This window comes from Magnolia sinica, chromosome 1, assembly GCF_029962835.1.
Source record: "Magnolia sinica isolate HGM2019 chromosome 1, MsV1, whole genome shotgun sequence".
NCBI lineage: Eukaryota > Viridiplantae > Streptophyta > Magnoliopsida > Magnoliales > Magnoliaceae > Magnolia > Magnolia sinica.
This window is the reverse complement of record NC_080573.1, coordinates 120310778-120330800: the sequence shown is the minus strand read 5'-3', so window position 1 is coordinate 120330800 and position 20023 is coordinate 120310778. Positions and strand designations below refer to the sequence as shown.

At 39.5% G+C, this 20023-nt stretch overlaps 1 protein-coding gene across 3 annotated transcripts; it reads right to left on the bottom strand.

Moving 5' to 3' along the window:
- Positions 1 to 560: 560 nt before the first annotated feature.
- On the bottom strand, positions 561 to 19664 carry LOC131255953 (early nodulin-93-like). Of its 3 annotated transcripts, none has more exons than XM_058256928.1 (4): positions 19322 to 19634; positions 2133 to 2194; positions 954 to 1029; positions 561 to 810 (listed from the first exon to the last, which is right to left on the bottom strand). In XM_058256928.1, the coding sequence occupies exons 1-4, from the start codon at positions 19533 to 19535 to the stop codon at positions 710 to 712; spliced, it is 453 nt and encodes a 150-aa protein (XP_058112911.1). In that variant the 5' UTR covers positions 19536 to 19634; the 3' UTR covers positions 561 to 709. The 3 variants fall into 3 exon arrangements, with proteins under 3 accessions (XP_058112911.1, XP_058112905.1, XP_058112919.1); XM_058256922.1 differs by lacking the exon at positions 19322 to 19634 and adding an exon at positions 3018 to 3353; XM_058256936.1 differs by lacking the exons at positions 561 to 810; positions 954 to 1029; positions 2133 to 2194 and adding exons at positions 17006 to 17419; positions 17517 to 17592; positions 18203 to 18264 and having other exon boundaries at positions 19322 to 19664.
- Between the last annotated feature and the right edge of the window lie 359 nt (positions 19665 to 20023).

The window sequence follows — 20023 nt, the reverse complement described above, 5'->3', positions numbered from 1 at the left end:
AGAGAGAGGGGAAGCTTATGGAATGGAGGTTCTGCTCGTAGAGGTGATCTACTGTGCATTCAACATCTCAGCGCTTTTACGTCCTTGTGATCGGTGACATCGCTCCGTTTTTTTATTCTCTCATTGTTTATCCACTCTTGTGTGAGTGAAGAAGGTTTGATCCAAGCGAGGTTTGCTTATGATCGGTTGTAACGTTCTACTTCATAGTGGATTGTTGATCCGGACGAGGTCCCATGGTTTTTACCTCTTTGAGGGTTTTCCAAATAAAAATCTCTTGTGTCGTGTGGTTTATGCTTTGATTTATTTCATTACTTTATTATCTCATAATTCTGGTGTGTTTTGGGAGGCTATATCCTAAGGTTTTGTGCAACGGCCTCAAACAAACACTTGATAAATGAACATTACTTGTCACTTAGAATGGGCCGAAGCTTCTTATTGAAAAAAAAAGAAAAAAAGACAATCATAAAGATTTTTATCCATTTTTCTACCTACACATTTTAGAAATTTTAAATCTAAATATATTTAGAGCCTATTTAGATTGAAAAAAAAAAAAAGCAAAAGAAGAGAAAGAAAATATATTCCATGGAATCCATTACAATCCCAGCTCCCAAACATAACCCATTATATTATTGATGTATTTTGGGTTCTACATGCAAATTACTCAATTAAGGAGAGACAGGATAATCGATTCTTTGGTGATGATATGAAATCATGCTCTGATGTTCGACTGTTGGGTCTGATTGAAGGAATTCCTCCTAGCCGATGCCAGTATGGTCTTGTCGGCGACGATGAAATAGGCGGCCCCGGCAGCTGCAATCAAGACCACTCAATAGCATTATTAATTATGATAATACTAACATCATTTTTATCATCATCTATGCCTATACCCAATTAATGAGAGTCGGCTAACTACAACGATAATAACGACTGCAGCAGCAGCAAAAACAACAAACCTGTAGAAATTATGAGAGCTTGAGCTGAATGGTTGAGGTAGGATCTTGCCCACGGCAGCATCCTCACACTAGCTAGCTGCATGGGAAACATCACATGCAACATGAGGAATGATGAAATTACACTTAAATAGATCTTTCCTAATGATTTGATAAGGTATTGGGTTTTTTCAGGTTGCCTTGGTTTTTTTTTTTTTTTTTAATAACAAAAATAGAAAATGGTACTGATACTCTGGCACAGTGTGATGGATGATACACAGGCGCTTAAAAGTTACTGAGAAATTGCGTACAAGGCATGCAAGTAATTCAAAGTAAACTGTCCAAATTATAGGTGCTAGTTTTCAGCTGTGTCGTGGACCAAAAAGTACGTTTATTTGGTAAACATATCCGTGAACACTCAAAAAATTGTCCAAATTAAGTTCTAGAGTGCTTGCATATGAAGTGTCATTGCTGCCCAGAGTATCAAATAATAAGTTCCCCGGCGCAAAATAGTTCCGGCCCATTTATTAGACACAAGTGACGATCCATGGACATTAAAATTACAGCTGTACGTGAATTGAGTTAGCTCGGTTAGCTCACTTGACTCAACTTGGAAAAGCCCGATCAGCTAGAAATTGGGTTTGAGCCGAGTCGAGCTGTTTTTTTCAGTCCAAGCTAGACCGAACTCAACACTACTGGCTCGAAACTTAACTCAATTTGAATCGATTCAACTCAGGATTGGGTTAACTTAATATAAATATTTTGTGTGTGTGTGTGTGTTCAAATTAAGCTCGTAGGCTCAGACATGAACACAGCTCGAAATATCAAGCCCGAGCTGGCCCAAGTTGTTGACCAAGCTGAGCCAAGCTGAACTCGGTTCAACTCATGTACAACTTTAAATTTAAAATGGACGCAATGGCAGCACATGGCAGATTTGCAAGGAGCATTCAGGCCAGCCCGGCCCTCACACAATTTCTTACTGTAAATCATAATTCTTTGCCCAAAAAAGCTTATTCAAAGGCTCACAAGCCAGCTCACCCATTGCAATTTGAGGCGGCCCACCTGATCTACAGGCAAGCCTGCATTTAACTCATAGGCCCAATATGGGGCCATGTCTTGTTATGTTCTAATGGACCAGACCTGGCCATGATTGATTCTCTGTACACATAGGTCCAACAAATGGTAGAAAATAAGAATACTTACAGTTGGAACGGCGGTCGCAATGCTCGCAAGAACGGCTGCCTTTGCCCCTGCAATAACCCCCTCTGCAAGTGCATATGATGAAACATGCTCATTTACTTTAACTAAAATCACAACAACGTATTACTAATTTTCAAAAATATATAAGTTTTAGTCTCTTTTCATTCTGTTTATTCCCATGGGCCTAAAATTCATGCCCAAGCCAGCCCACAATGGCCATAAATGGGCCTCGACCTGAGAACCGTTTATTTACTGGGCCTGAAATGGAACCCTTTAGCTGTGGGCCTTCATTCCAGCTCGGCCCATTACGGCCCTTCTACTGGCCAGATGATTGACACCGATGATTATAGCCCAATTGTTACCTTTCTCCCCATCCATTCAACGGTCCTTAATTGGAAGTTTCGGATAGTTTGATATTTGCATTTTTCAGGCCGCAGTCCATCCATAATTTCGATGGTCAGGATTGGATTACCCATAAATGGTGTATATCCTATATGATAAGACAAGGATTGAGGTGGAAAATGGGCCAGGCTTAAATCCAGCCCATGATCAAAGTTATTGGGCTTGGGCTTGTCTCCACCGTCCAAATACCCTTACGTGTGTTCTATGACATCCAAAACGTCCAACAGGTGCACCCCACCATGATGATCAGACGTACTGAAATTCAGATAATCCAATCATCAAGTGGGCCACACAATAGAAATCTCAATATACACGTGAGGCCCAACCGATGATTTGATTAGCCTGAATTTTAGTTGGTCTGATCATCATGGTGGGATGAACATTTGGGATGGGTTGGATGTTATACTCACACCATGTGGGCCCCACAACCATTTGACTTCCCAGAAAGTTATACAAGAAGAAAAAGGAGTAGAGAAACATACATACCATGAGAACATCGCTTTGCCATGGCCAGCTTTTGTTCTAAAGAAGCCAACCCATTTCTCTCCAGTGGTGAAGGTGTCACAATCTTGGCCGTTGGATTAAGACGGGCATTGGAGGAAGAAGATGAGGGAGATCCAAACGCCATTTGTATTTGAGTAGAAAAGAGAATGTAGGGAGAAAAATAGAGTCGAATAGGATTGCAATTGGTCTTTTGCATTGGAAGGCTGTTTGTTTGGGCGAGTTGGATTTATAGGAGTTGGAGAGAGGAGTGGTAGTTGAAAGTCGTTTGATGGTTTTCTGGAATTCTAAGGTCTGGAGAGTCGCTTGTTTCTATTTGGGTTCTGTTGAGTACACGAGAATCTTTGGGATTTTTGCCTAAATACCCCTCCATATGCAGTTATGCGGTCATTCGGAGTAAGGTATTATTTAGGTTATTTAAAAGCAGTATGCGTATCATCCATCGCACTCTGCCAGACTATCTATTCATTTTTTTTTCTCCAGTCAAATCAGGATCCACAGGCAGTGGTTTCTTTAGTAATTCCTGAGAGAAGTAGGGGCGGCTTCTCACGTTTTTCACTGATAGGATAATGAATATAATATTTTCACCTTTCTTAAGTTCTGGTCATTGATTTGGAATTTTGTAAGAAGGTACAGATAAAACGGTGGGTAACGTTAGCATCTCTGAGGTAGGGACGCGTGTCCATGATCGGACGGCCTGTAACAAATGACATTAGATCTTCTGGTTCCCACCAACCTCCGAAAGAAAGTGTAGTGGTTTCCCTTTTTGCTATTTTTCAGTGGGGGAGCAAATGGTTTGGCACTGACTCTGAAGGCAGTGCTACCTCTACGCGGGAGCTGATTAGGTGCGACCCCGGCCTCACCTAACATGGTGCGGCCCTGAAGGTGGGACCACCTTGATGTATGTGTAGTATATCTAGGCTGTCTATACGCGTTTTCAGATGATTTGAGGCCATGATCTAAAAAATGAAGCAGATCCAAATCTCAGATGGACCACGTTATAAAAAATAGTGGTGATTGAACATCCACCATTAAAAACTTCCTAGAGACTACAGTAACGTTTGTTTTCCATCCAAGCTGTTGATAAGGTCACGAATACCTGAACGAAGGGAAAACATGAATATCAGACTTGATCCAAAACTTTTGTTGCCCATAAGAAGTTTTTAATGGTCAATCAACGCTGTTTCTTGTAGCGTGGTCCACCTGAGATTTGTATCATTTTCATTTTTAGGCTCATGCACTAAAAGGAGCTGGAAAAATGGGTGGACGGTGTGGATATACTACAAATAAATCAATGTGGGAACACTGTTAGAGCAACACCGTGTTCGGTGAGGCTGCAGCCGCACATGATAAACTGATCTTCGAACAAACGCACGTCGCATGACAAGTGCGTGGGATCTGAGACATTTATAATGTTAGACTTTTGTGTAGGGCCGACAAGTGCACTACATGTGACGTGTTTGTGGGGTCTGAGACATTGATAGTGTTATACTTTGTGTGGCCCAACAAATGCACCACAAGTGACGTCATGTGTGGTGCACTCAGTTCAATCAAACCGTCCACACACATGGATGAGGGCCTGGATTGAGTTTTGATTGAATTATTGGTGTCCCTGCACGGATATGGATATACTGGAGACTACACACAAGATCCAGGCCTCTTGACCATTGATATTGTGCTCCGTTAAAGTGATTGGTGGAAGTAATTAAATAAGACATAGGTTCTTTTTGTCTTGTGAAAATAAACGTTAGTTTACAAATATAAGTACTTTTTCTTCCATCGGGATTCACTATTGTAGTTTAATAGTGAAAATAATGGAGAAAATAGATAAAAGTTAAGTATTTTTATACTAATATTTTTACAATAATGGCCCTCATGATCAATTTGAGGGACAACGATCCATTTATTGCTCAATTGGGATTGAGCTTCGTAGTGGGATGGTCGTGATGTATTGGATGGTTATATGTTCGTCGCTTGGTCGAAACTAGGCCTCGTGGTGAGATGTCCAAAGGATGGTGGATTTCCGACAATTTGTTTGTTACTCGGTCGGACTAAGATTCGTGGCAAGATGGCCGATGATGTGACAGCTTGTTCATGGTTTTGGTTGGAACCAAGTACATGGTAAGATGGTCGTGAATCGATTATACATTCGTCGTCTAGCAAGTCTATCTCTCTCCAATTATTAAATGCTAGAATTCTATCAAATAAGATTTTTATCTAGCATTAAATGCTAGAGCTATGTCAAAAGTAACTCATTGCCACAACTAAGTGACGTAAGAATCCAACAACTTTCTACTATGGGAGTCTAGAGACTCGAAGACTCCAACCAATGCACAATTTGGAGTGAAAGTCTCTCTCATATGCATGGATATACGTGATAGGCTACCCTGATGTGGAAGAATCAAAGAGATTTGCGTAGGCGAACGTCCAGATCTTTCACAATGCTAGAGATTCTGCAAGCCTATTAAAACATCAATCGAAGAAGAGCTTGAGGCCTCACGCCATTACAATCAACCAACTCTTTATTTTTTTTGTCCAGAATAGACATTTATCATTTTATTTTATGTTAGTTTAATTGTAGCCCCCATCGCTGCTCAGAGCATGGGGCTCATAGTTAGTCCTTAATTTATTTCTCCCCCTTCATCCACGACATATCGCTGGATCACAAGAAAGATACTTAGTTTTGAATGAAAGCCTGCAAGGCTTTCCTATTATGTGCTAGGGTTTCTAATTCATCCAAAGGGTTTGATTAAGATTGTTCGAATCAGGGAAGTTCTCTTCCTTGTAATTTTTACTTTTATAGTGATCATCTATTGCTTTGTGCCATGGTTTTTTCCCGAAAAGGTTTTCCCACGTTAAAATCGTTGTGTGCTCTTTGTGTTTGCTTGATGCAATTAGATTACTTCCTTCTAATTCTACTCTGTGTGCTTCCGCGGTCCCCCAACAAGTGGTATCAGAACTATTGTTAGGGCGCCGACTTGAATTTGTAAAGAGAAGTATCAATGGCTAGAAATCCTAAGTGTGATATTAAGAAGTACTCAGGAAAAAATAACTTTGAGTTATGAAAGATTAAGATGATTAGTCTATTAACTTAGCAAGAGCTGAATGAGGCTCTTGAGGAGCGACGTACATATATGGATAATGATGAATGGAGAATTCTATATAAGAAAGTTAAATCCTCAATCCGTTTGTGTCTAATGAATGAGGTTCTCTACAATGTCATGAAGGGGAAAACTGCAGTGGAGTTGTGGGCGAAATTAGAGAACGTTTATACAAAGAAGTCCTTGGAAAATCGTCTACACTTGGAGTTACAGTTGTTCAACTTTAGGATGGCAGAGGGTGGAGATGTGGAGGCTCACATCAGTAATTTTAACAAATTAATTTACAAGTTGCTGGACATGGAGGAAGTGGTTAAAGATGAAGATTAGGCATGTATTTTGTTGAACTCGTTTCCGACATCGTATGAGTCTTTCAGAGACTCCTTTTGCATCGGTAATTCGTCCCTGTGTGTAAACACCGTTATCTCAGTCCTTCAAGGAAAGGTCATGAGAAAGAAAAATGGTAGCATGGGGCCTCTACTGATGCACTGCTTACGAGAGGCATGAATAATGAGCGAGATACATAATCTTCTCAGTCAAGATCCAAATCCAAGGGCAAGTTAAAGTGTTAGAATTATGAGATGACTAGACACATGAAGAAAGATTGCACAAATCCTAAAACGAAGAAAGAAAATTCAGAGGCTTCTTTCACGGAGGCCAACACTAGCATGTCTGATGAAGGTACAAGCGAAGGTGATGTATTATAAGTGTCTGTGATCAGACACTTATACGCTAATCGTAGGGACAAGTGGATTCTAGACAAAGGGGCATCTTATCACATGACTCCTCATCGGAGTTGGTTCGCCAGCTACAGAGAGTTCAATAGTGGATAAGTGTTTATGAGCAATGACAATGCTTGTAACGTTGTGGCTATTGGTATGATGTGCATCAAGATGCTCGATGGGACAAAGCATACCCTGACTAAGTTGAGGCACGTTCCTGACATGAAGAACAGTTTGATTTCTCTCGGTGCACTCAAAGCTATAGGGTACAAGTTCATCAAAGTTGATGGTGTCCTTAAAGTATCAAAGGGGGCACTCGTGATCATGAGAGTGCAGAGGCACGAAAACCTTTATAGGTTGATCGGGAACACATTAATAGGTGGAGCTGCAACGAAGGTAGAAGATTCCATGTCTACAAGTATGTAGCATGCTCGTATGGGCCAAATGAGTGAGCATGGCATGAAGGTATTTGAGAAAGGAAGCGTAACTCTGGAGAAGGTTCACACCAACGTGAATTCGGCAGACATGCTTACTAAGGTAGTCCCTATAAAGAAGTTCAAGTTCTTTGCGACTTCTCTGGTCTTGATGATGGCATAAAAGGAGGACGTAGTATGTACGAGAAGCAATGGTGGAGCTATGATGCAAGGTAGAGATAAGAGAACAGGATAAGAAGTTACACGTACATTTGATGATTGAAGATATGGTGGAGATTGTTGTATTTGATGTCTTAAATCAAGTCGGATACGGGGCCTGTCGATGCCATTAATAGACTGTACGATGTCACTTTCGATGGCATCGAATAATGCTCGATCCCATTGAGATTTTTTAGATTTTCTCCAGTTGGTTTTTGGACATATAGGTGTCATTTTTCAATGACATCCAGGAGTGTTCGATGTCATCGAAATCAAGTTCGATGCCATTGAAACTGGGTCGATGCAATCAAAGGAAACTGGAATTCCATGTGCTATTTCTGGATTGTTTTGACATTAGTTCGATGTCATCAAAGGTTTAGTGTCGATGACATTGAAGTGTGTTCGATGCCATTAATCGAATCGCGCCGAATTTCACGGATTTGCGAATCTGTGGTATTTGTTTCCGATTTAATTTAGGATTCTTCCCGGGGCTATATATGTGGGTGTAAATGGGATTTTGAGGTATTGCTAGGGTTTCTAATTTGTCCAAAGGGTTTTAAGGGTGTAGCATGGGGTTTGATTTGAGGTTGTTCGAATAAAGTAAGCTCTCTTCCTTGTAATTTCTACTTCATAGTGATCATCTATCACTGCTATGGTTTTTTCCTTTGCTTGGTGTGACTGAATTATTTCCATTTACTTCTACTCCATGTGCTTATGTGGTCCCCTATTCACACCCCAAGTATAGGGTTGTAATGTAGTAATAATCTCGGTAAGACCGAGGTTAAATCCACAGGGACTGGACCTTCTACGTAATCTAAAAGTAACTTGAATTAGAACTAGGTGAAGATGTAATTTAAATCAGAGAAAATTAAGATAATAGTGAATAGATTAATTACAAACTAATAAAAATAAAGGTGAGAAATAGGGTACTAAGGATCCACTTGTAGCAATTGGAAAGCTAACTTATATAATTCAAGGACACAACTGGAATCGGAGTCCTATCTTATTCAGTTGGTAAGAAGAGATTTGTCATATCTCTAAAATTCTCATGGATCTAATCATCAATAGATAAGAATGGTGAAGATTTGAAAGTGATTCCATGAACTATGTCCAGGAGACTATGGCAAACAATAGCAATTTACCAATCTCACAGCCAATCATAAGAGAATTTTGAAAGTTACGAAGGGTTCCATCACCCAAACATGCCCAAGAGACAATGGTGAACAACAGGGCCTCCTAAGCTCACAATCTCATAATGAAAAAAACATATTCAAAGCTATTACAAATTTACTGTAATTTGAGTCACAATAAACCATTAAAAACTATAAGTATTCCTTAATAATCAAGCTAGAATCCATAAGAGTTCAATAACCATGAATCAAAGCAAAGCTACCATCCTAATCACACTACAAGCTTCACCTCTTAGCCCTAGCTAAGAGGCTTAGCCTGACATGATTATGCTAAAACTCTTAAGGAAAGACATAAACAAAGGAAGAAAAACAGAAAAAAGGAAGGAAGAAGAGTTGATGCCGGCTACATGCTTCTCTCTTTCTCCCTCGTGCTCACATCCTGGCCTCCACAGTTGCCCAAAATTTAAGAAGAATCCTTCTCTCTCTTTCTCTATCTTTTATATAGGCAAGGGAGGTCGGTTTGGAGGTTAGAAGTCGGTGTCTGGGAGCTTTTACGCAGCTAAAGCGTATGCAGCGACGGGAAACACAAACAAGTTGCGTTTGGATGGGAGTTTTGGGACGGATGGTCATCCCATCTTCATTTTGGCCTTCTTGGTGATGGATGTGGCCCCCCGTTGATGAGTTCGAATGGTCTGGATCACTGATCCGACCATCATCAAGATCACACAACGGCTGGAGAAGCCGGGTGACGTCCGGATGCTCGTTCGTGCGTAAAATCAACCCAGGAGTTACGCTGATGTGTTCGGTGGGCCCCACACTGATGTCTTCAGAGAAATCCACCCTGTTAATTGGATTTATGGCAAAAAAAAGTCGGGAATGAGTGGTTTTTATTGGGTTTTTGTGCGGTCCACTGTATTAAACCAACTCACCGTTCATCCCACGTTTTCTGACGATCCACGTCTATACGTTTGCATTGGGTCAAAATAACACCTAGAAGTGGGTTAATCCTTACCTCTAGATCGAATGAACGGTTCAGATCAATCATCTGATCCAAGATGGTGGCCCACAGAGAGTCGCAGCGTCCGCACCTTGCGGACGCTGGCTCGGGAGGGCTCGACCAGCCCTTTGGTTTGACCGGACTCTCCGTCCGGTGCACATCTTGTGCACGTGTACCTCTGTACATGTAATGTACATGTGGGGTCCATCGTGATGTATCTTTGGAATCCGTTCTATTCATCCACTTCCCCGTCCAATTTAAATGGTTGAGTCCAAAATTGAGGCATATCCAGAGATCAGGTGGGCCCCAGATTGATGATTTATGGGATGATTTATCCATTGGACCAGTTCCACAAGTATAAAATTGCTGAAATTTGATAGTACAGTTAATTTATGATCCTCAGGCCATATATAAAGTTTTAAGCCGAACAGATTATGGGAACACTGTGATCTTGCATTCTGGATAATTTTCGGGCCCGTTTAACGTGAGTGGCGTGAATTTCTCAGATCTCTGGCATGTAAATTCTTCAATCTTGGTCCCTGGAGTCCGTCCCTTGCCTTAGCAATTTATAAGCATTAAATTCATGCTTTTAGTGGCCTTTTTCAATCTCGGCTCCTAAATACACCTTGCAACACAAACACAATTAAAATAGGCCGTTAAACGGTATCAGGTTCGTAAAATCAAGTAATAACTAGGGTCTGATATGCAATATTTCACCCTCAACACAACCCCCAACTAGCATTTTGCTAGTCCCAAGCAAAGTATACGAAAGATAAGTTGAGAACTATAGGATAATTTCTATATAATCGAGTGAATTTTGCAAAATAATCCAGATACGAGAATTCTAAGATTCATGAATGTTGGGTATTATTTTCTCCTAAACTCAGGCGCACAGTAAACTTCATAGTCAAGTTCAAGGTATTAATCCACCAATTAGAAAACTTCTAAACATTAAGATCCATTGGTGTATAGTGTAATCTCGGCTTATCAATATTAAGATTCACTTCTCTAGTTCACAATATCATTGTTAACGAACAAGAGAATTCATGACAACCAAAACCTAAACCAAAACTTGCCTTACAGATCATCTTTTAATTCTTATAGCTTTTGATTTTTCCATTAAAAGTAACGCCTAACCCTTTCCGAATGTCAACCTTGGGAAATTGAACCTTCACCTATAGGGAGCAAACCTATGGTGAAGACCATTCGCCTAACCCTTTTCAAAGGCAATTGTTTTTCTTTATTTATTTATTTTTTCTTTTTCTTCAATTCTTCTTTATGAGCATGATGGGCAAATTTCTCAGGCTGGTTCCTTTCATGCTTAGTGATTACCAAGTTAATCCTTCAATATCGAACTGAAACGTCCATGCCTAAGTGAGACGGGACATGTGAAACCATGATTCAATCAATGTTTACAACTTCTAATCATAGATTAATAATTCGAACTCAACTATGAAATCTATCAAATAATTAAATCCAAGAGACGTAAATCACCAACATTCTGTATCTTATACTTCTTAAATTACGACTATCCTTCAAAATCACTTCGAATTCACAAGAAAGTCCAGAAAAAATTTAAAAATTTTCACAATCACAATTTTTGCTCAAGACCGAAAAAAACACTGATTAGGTAACCTAATCTCCCACCCCCAACCTGAAATCTACGTTGTCCTCAATGTAAAAGATATGAGCATGCAATGCACATGGGACAACGAAAGTAAAAGAGAAGTGATGGAAAGATAGTACCCAATGAGGAAATTGAACGGCCTTTCCAAAGAGATATCAGCGTGAGAGCGGGTCAGCACAATAATCTCGGTAAGACCGAAGTCGAATCTATAAGGACTGACCCTTCTACATAGTCTGAAAGTAACTTGAATTAGAACTAGGCGAAGATGTAATCTAAATTAGAGAAAATTAAGAGAATAATTATTAATAGATTAATTAAAAATTAATAAAAATAAAGGTAAGAACTAGGGTACCAAGGATCCACTTGTAGCAATTGGGAAGCTACCTTGCATAATTCAAGGACACAATTGGAATTGAAATCCTATCTTATCCAGTTGGTAAGAAAAGATTTGTCAGATCTCTGAACTTCTCATGGATCTAATCATCAATAGATAAAAATGGTGAAGATTTGAAAGTGATTTCGTCACTGAAGCATGTCCAGGAGACTATGACAAATAACAGCAATTTACCAATCTCACAGCCAATCATAAGAGAATTGTGAAAGTTAGGAAGGGTTCCTTCACCCAATCATGCCTAAGAGACAATGGTGAACAACAGGGCATCCTAAGTTCACAATCTCATAATGAAAAGAACATACTCAAAGCTATTGCAGATCCACTGTAATTTGAGTAACAATAAACCATTAAAAACTATAAGTATTCCTTAATAATCAAGCTAGAATCCATAAGAGTTCAATAACCATGAATCAAAACAAAGCTACCATCCTAATCACGCTACAAGCTTCACCTCTTAGCCCTAACTAAGAGGCTTAGCCTGACATGATTATGCTAAAACTCTTAAGGAAAGACATAAACAAAGGAAGAAAAACAGAAAAAGGAAGAAAAGCTGATGCCGGCTACACGCTTCTCTCTTTCTCCCTCGTGCTCACGTCATGGCCTCCACGGTTGCCCAAGATTCAAGAAGAATCCTTCTCTCTCTTTCTCTCTCTTTTATATAGGCAAGGGAGGTTGGTTCAAAGGCTAGAAGTCAGTGGCTAAGAGCTTTTACGCAGCTAAAGCGTATGCAGCTACGAGAAACGCAAACAAGTTGCATTTGGATGGGAGTTTTGGGACAGATGGTCATCCCATCTTCATTTTGGCCTTCTTGGTGATGGATGTGGTCCCCTGTTGATGAGTTCGGACGGTCTGGATCACTGATTCGACCATCATCAAGATCACATAACGGCTGGAGAAGTTGGGTGACGTCCGGACGCTCGTCCGTGTGTAAAATCAACCCAGGAGCTACGCTGATGTGTTCGTTGCGCCCCATACTGATGTATTAAGAGAAATCCACCCCATTCATTGGATTACTGGTGAAAAACCAGTTAGGAAAGAGTGGTTTTTATCTGGTTTTTTTCGGTCCACTGTATTAAACCAACTCATCGTTCATCCCCCATTTTCTGACGATCCATGTGTATACGTTTGCATTGGGTCAAAAAGGCACCTAAAAGAGGGTCATGACCACCTATGGATCGAATGGACGGTCCAGATCAATCATCTGGGCTAATATGGTGGCCCAAACAGAGTCGCAGCATCCACACCTTGCAGACGCTATTCTTGCGCAGACGCTGGCTCGGGCAAGCTCGGTCAACCCTTTTGTTTGACCGGATTCTCCGTCTGGTGCACATCTTGTGCACATGTACCCTCTGTATATGCAATGTACATGTGGGGTCCATAGTAATGTATCTTGGGAATCCGTTCCATTCATCCACTTCCCCGTCCAATTTAAATGATTGAGTCCAAAATTGAGGCATATCCAGAGATCAAGTGTGCCCGGATTGATGATTTATGGGCTGATTTATCCGTTGGATCACTTACATAAGGATCCAATGGCTGAAATTTAACGTATACAGTTAGTTTATGGTCCTCAGGCCATATATAAAGTTTTAAGCTGAACGGATGGTGGCAACACTGTGATCTCGCATTCTGGATGATTTTCAGGCCCGTTTAATGTGAGTGGAGTGATTTTCTCGGATCTCCGGCATGTAAATTCTTCAATCTCGGTCCCCTAAAGTCCGTCCATTACCTTGGAGATTTATGAGTGTTAAATTCATGCTTTTAGTGGCCTTTTTCAATCTCGGCTCCTAAATACACTTTGCGACACAAACACGATTAAAATAAGCCGTTAAACAGTATCAGGTTCATAAAATCAGGTAATAACTGGGGTCTAATATATAATATTTGACCCTCTACATCCCCCAACTGGCCTGGCCCAAACCCAATCCATTCCTACCCCTAGATGTAGATATGATAGATTTCAACAAGCTATGGTTGCATGCAGTCTCCTTTAATGCATTTTTAATTTAGAAGTTTGCCTGCTTCTTCTTCTTCTTCTTTTTATTTTTATTTTTAACAATCATTTTGCCTTTTTCAAGAGTGTCTCACATGCAACTAGTCATAGATAAAATGTACATGCAACTAGTTGTGGGTGTAGTCTCTCTCTTGCATCCAACTCATTCAATAGGTCTGCCCTACTTTGAAAATGAGACGGAAAAAAAAAAAACCAGGTGATCCAACCATCCAATGGGCACCTTAGAAAATAATGAAAAAGACCCAAAACCCTCCAAATTCACGTGAGGCCCATTAGATAGTTAGATGGACATGATTTTTGGTTTTTGGACTTTCTCATTTTTACAATGGAATGATTCTGTTGGGTACCAGCAAGTTAGATGTCACATAGACCATGATATGTCCACTCAATTAGTTGTACAAACTTTCTACCTACATTGAGTTTACAAGTATCCATTTGATGCGTTAACCACTGTTAGTGACATAGAGCCAGCCGCAGACTTATTCTTGGCACAACTGGACCAAAAGAAGTACAAACGGAAGCAGACGTAGTCCGTTAGATCCGGGCCCAGTCCTACATAGGGCATGATGTAACTGAACCCAGGCTCGTCCAAATCCAAGAAATTCATTCCGGATAAGGGAAAATTGTTGTTCGAAGTGTGAACTATAAATCAACCATAACTTTTGATCGAGTATCGTTATGGTATGTACGTGTTGGTCCATTTCACCAAAAAAAAAAAAAAAAAAGAACATGCTTCTTTCCAATTCAAAATTATAATTTTACAAAAACCTTATTATCTTTAATAAATTTTAATTTGAACATATCTCATTGAGTTTTAGTATATATATATATCGTCCTTTTACGAATTGCTTCTAATCATGTTAGGAATTATTTAGCATGATTAAATTAGAACTTTCTACTTTTAGTACAAAAATATTTTTTTGGATAAATTCTATTTTAGTTTAATTAAACTTCCTAGTTAGGGTTTTTACATTTTCTTTATAAGTGATGTAATTAGGAGGTATGAGCATTATTTAATAATGAAATTTTAAATTTTCCTTTTTATTTTACGAATTCAAGAATAATTTGATGGATTCAAGGTTTTGCATACTTGAGGTAGACTACCATTTTCCTCCTCACACCCTTCCCCACATCAATTAGGAAACCATATTTGAACTAGTGGCACATGGATTTCCATGCCAATTGAGCCATCCCAACCATTCGCGCCCACCTAAAAGACTTTGGTGTATGCCAATTAAAGTGACTTAAAAAGAATTATAAGGTCTTACTAAGGTTCCATAATTTTTAATCTTTGGCGTTTGTGTTGTATACTTGAGAAAGTTAATTAGAGGTTCCTATAACTTACAAGAGGTATCAGAGCTGATTTCCAATCCTACAATGTTCAGCTCCCATAATTAGAACAACTCATCTTTTGGCCCACCATAGATGACCTCTAATTGTTAAAAATCCTAGCTGACTAGATGGTTGCTCCCTCTATGGGTACTGAATGACATATAAAAGTTAACAATAATAAACTGTTCTCATTTTATTGTCAGATGTCCTTTAGCTGGGTGAATGGGTTCATCCCAACCGATGAACTTTTGTACCTTAGGCCATCCATGCCAGACTCACTAGTTGAATGGTTCTGTTCACAAGAGTGGGCTCCAAGTATGTTCCTGCCTGTACTCCAAGGGAGATGGCAGCCAAACATGTTTAACTCCCACCAGGGTTCTAATATTTCTAAGGCCAAATAAGATATATATGATGGAGCTAAGGTATATATGATGGAGCTGGCTAGACCGGAATATGATGGCTTTGTTGTGAAAAAAACACTGACACATGACTAATGCAAGTAAAGCAAAACCATAAAAGAAAAAGAATTAAACCAAAAATTAAAGTCAAAAGCATAAATAAGAGACAAAAGGCATAGAAATTTACTTTGTTAGACAGTATATCCACATCCATGAATACAAAGCTTACATTTTTCTCACTCTTCATTTGCACAAAACTCTCTTACAAAGGAACAATTTAAAAAATTCACTTTTCCTTATGCTCCGTATGTAGACCATACAAGAAAGAACACAACAAAAAGATCTAGAGAAACTAGGCTTTACATTTTTTAAACAAACATAACCATGCCACATGGGCACTCAATCCCGTAATCTTAGTGTTGAAATAAAGTCTATCTACGACTGAGCCATGGAGTCAGACCTGAAACTTGGCCTTACATATACAAACGTATGTACATAAGTAAGATGGATGAGATGTTTCCTAACAGGAAATCACATTAGAAGAGATATTAAAATTACTATTTGCCTTACATTCTCTCACTTAAAAGACTAATTTTTCTAATAGTGTAAAAAATACTTTATAATATCTATCCAAACGTCACAAACCACTTGATAACAACAAGCTTAAGAAAATTATGCACCAAATAATTCTTCCTTATAATAGGTTTCAGTTAATTAGTGTAAATCTTTTGTAACAAGATAAATCAACACCACGAATAAGTGATAGCAAACATTCACGTACTTGGTTCAAATATAAAATATTATATTCTCATATAGTCCAGTGTAATGAACTCTGACTGTGACATTAAATCACAGCCACTTTTTATTTGGATTCTTAGCAACTCTTTCAACTAAATATCTTCCTTACATGCTTGTGTACCAATGGAAACAATTTAAAGAATGAGAGTTTCCATGTACACATTGTTTTTAATCCTGTAGTGGGCCCATCTGATTTTGGGTCTAGGGAGTTCTCAGTGCACCCTACGTGATGAATTGTCATGATCTCAAACAAGTTTCCATATTGGTAGGTGAGAAGCTAGTCGTTCCTCTCTAGGTGAGACTTCCCCTCTAATTTTCCAGCGTTAATGTGATCCGTTTAGAGAGCTCATATCGCTTAAATTCACAAGTTAGAGCTCCCAGGGTATGATTGTGGCATGGGTCCCCACGCGTGGAGATGTCCAGATAATTAGAACCATTCATATTTTGGTTAGCATTGTAGATGGGCGCGCCATGATCCAATGATCAAATAGATGAACATGAGTGTCACTTACTCAGGATGTACCGAAGCTTATTATAAAAAAAAATGGGACAATCCAAGTAGATTTTATCCTTGTTTTCTAATCAAGCATTCTATAAATATTTTAATGCAAGTAGATTTAAAGCTCATTTGGATTAAGAGAAACAAAATAAAAAATAAAAAGACAGACAAGAAAGTAAATGCTTTTCTTGCAATGTGACTTTTCACTATGCATGGATGGTAAAAATAGCAAGTCAGTAACCCGGGCTAGCAATAGAATCCTTAAATAGGAGCAATTTCTTGAGTTAGAGCCCTTGGAAAAGAGTGAAAAATGGATTCCAACTAGAATCCAGTTCTCAAGAAAACTGCATTCATGGCCAAAGGCAGGCATGCAAATTCTAAAAATATAGATTCTCTCCAATGCCTAAACACAATTTTCATATTCCACAGAATCTATTACAATCCCAATTTCCAAATATGATCAGTAGAATCTCTTCCTTAGAAATTTGGTTTTCTATAAATAATTTTTACTAGTACATAGGTTACCAAACAAGTACATCTTGTAAATTTTCCCTCTGCCTCACCACACTCAACCATAATCCATTATATTATTTTTTTCATTTTGGGCGTATACAAGGTAAATGATTCTTCTGCGATGATATGAAATCATGCTCTGATGTCTGATTGCTGGACCTGATTGAAAGAATTCTTCCTTGCCGATGCCAATACGGCCTTGTCCGCAACTATGAAATACGCAGCCCCTGCAACTGCAATCAAGAACACTCAATTGCATTATTGATTATGATAATGCAAACATCATCATCATCAACAACAAAAACAATAGCACCAGCACCAGCAATAAACCTGTAGAAATTATGAGAGCTTGAGCTGTATGGTTGAGGTAGGATCTTGCCCAAGGCAGCATCCTCACACTAGCTAGCTGCATGGGAAACATCACATGCAACATGAGGTATTGGAATTTTTCAGGTTACCATTTTTTAAAAAACAAAAATACAAAAGGGTACACTTTGATACTCTGGGACAGTATGATGGATGATACACAGGCGCTTAAAATTTACTGAGAAATAGCATAGGTGGCATACTCCAAGTAAACTGTCCAAATCATTGGTCCCAGTTTTTTATCATATACCACGAAGTAAGTTTATTTGTATCAGATCTGTACACATTTATTGGACAGCTTAAAATGAAAAATACCCATGTAGTCCTATCCCAACAAACAAGTATTCACGAAACAGAAATTATGATTGTTTAACCAATCAGATTGTGAGACTGACTTATTGTGTAACTCAATTTAGTCGGTGTATCAACTGTCATCGCTGCCCAGAGTATGAAATAAATCCCCAGGCGCATAATGGTTCCGGCCCATTTATTAATCAGAGTGGCGTGCAGGCCATTTAGGAATGGGCCCGATCCATGGATCTTAAAATGCTCCCAATAACAGCCCATGGCAGTTCTCTGTACCCATGGGGCCCAGCAAATGTTATAAAAGAGGAGGCGCCCAACAAATGTTAGAAAAGAAGAACACTTACAGTTGGAACGGCGGTTGCAATGCTTGCAAGAATGGCCGCCTTTGCCCCAGCAACAACACCCTCTGCAAGTGCATATATTAAAACATGGTCTTTTATTTTAACTAATGAAAAGTTACTAATTCAACAACAACAAAAAAAAAAAAAAAAAAAAAAACCCCTCTTTTGGTGTTCGTTTACATAGGCTAATATCAAAGCCCATGCCCAGCCCACGAAGGCCATAATAGGCCCAGGACCAGAATACGGGCCTTATACGCAGCCCAAGCCAATCCTGTCGTGCTTAGCTTGTCAGCCTTTATTCCAGATCGGCCCATTAACAGCCCCGTTGCTAATCAGATGATCGACACCTTTGAATATGGGACAATAGTTATCTTTCCTACCATCCATTCAACAGTCATTAATTGGAAGGTTCAGATAGTTTGATCTTTGCATTTTTCAGACCACACTGGGACCCATAATTTGGATCGTCAGGATTGGTTTGCCTATTCCCTCATCTATTATGATGTTTTTCATAACAATGGTCCTATACGTAGCATATTCATTTTAGTGTTTACTAAAATGGCAACAGTGAGATCATGAATAGAAGGTCCTAGGGATGAGGGGCCCTCCAAGCAGCCGTACGTTGACTGATTAGGAACCAATCCCACCGTCAGATCATGATCTAACATAGTTGAGATGCATATACACAGAGTAAATAGTGTAATCTGATATGATAAGGCAAGGACTGAGGTAGGAAATGGGCCGGGCCCAAGTCCAGCCCATTATCTAAGTTGTTCGGATTGGGCTTGTTTCCCACCGTCCAATACTCTTGCGTGTGTTCTATGACATCCAAAACGTCCAACAGGTGCAACCCACCATTATGATCGGACTTGCTGAAGTTAAGGTCATCCAGTCATCGAGCGGGCCATGCAATAGAAACAGCGAACGGCCACCAAAATGTCAAAATCCACGTGTGGCCCAACCGATGATTGGATTGGCCTGAATTTTAGTTGGTCTGATCATCATGGTGGGATGAACATTTGGGATGGGTTGGATGTTATACTCACACCATGTGGGCCCCAAAACCATTTGACTTCCCAGAAAGTTAAACAAGAAGAAAAAGGAGTAGAGAAACATGCATACCATGAGAACATCGCTTTGCCATGGCCAGCTTTTGGTCTAAAGAAGCCAACCCATTTCTCTCCAGTGGTGAAGGTGTCACAACCTTGGCCTTTGGATTAAGACGGGTATTGGAGGAAGAAGATGAAGGAGAGCCAAACGCCATTTGTGTTTGAGTGGAAAAGGGAATGTAAGGAGAAAAATGCAGTTGAATAGGATTGCAATTCGTCTTTTGCATTGGAAGGCTGTTTGTTTGGGTGAGTGGGATTTATAGGAGTTGGAGAGAGGTGTGGAAGTTGAATGTGTTTGATGGTTTTCTGGAATTCTAAGGTCGGAAAAGTCGCTTGTTTCTCCTCTGCCTCAGCTGAATGCAGGAGATTTGGGGTTTTTACCTAACTAGTAAGTTTCCTCTACTTGGTTTCGGGTTAATTGACCATAATGCCCTTTCTTATTTTGTCAGTTTTGTTTTAATGGAGAAATGATCCAGTACTCTCTAGGACTATTATAAGGTTTGGTGCTCCTACATTCATCAGAACACTTATAAATTCCAATGGATTGATCCGACTCATCTATTTGGTCTAGCATTCATTCCATTGGCTACCCTGCAAAATCACACTGGCTGGATGTTTCTAGCCATCTGATTGGAGAGAGTAGTAAGATGGATGGTTAGGATTGTTTATATAAAATAAGCTCAATGAACAATTTAAGACCACAATTTATTAGGAC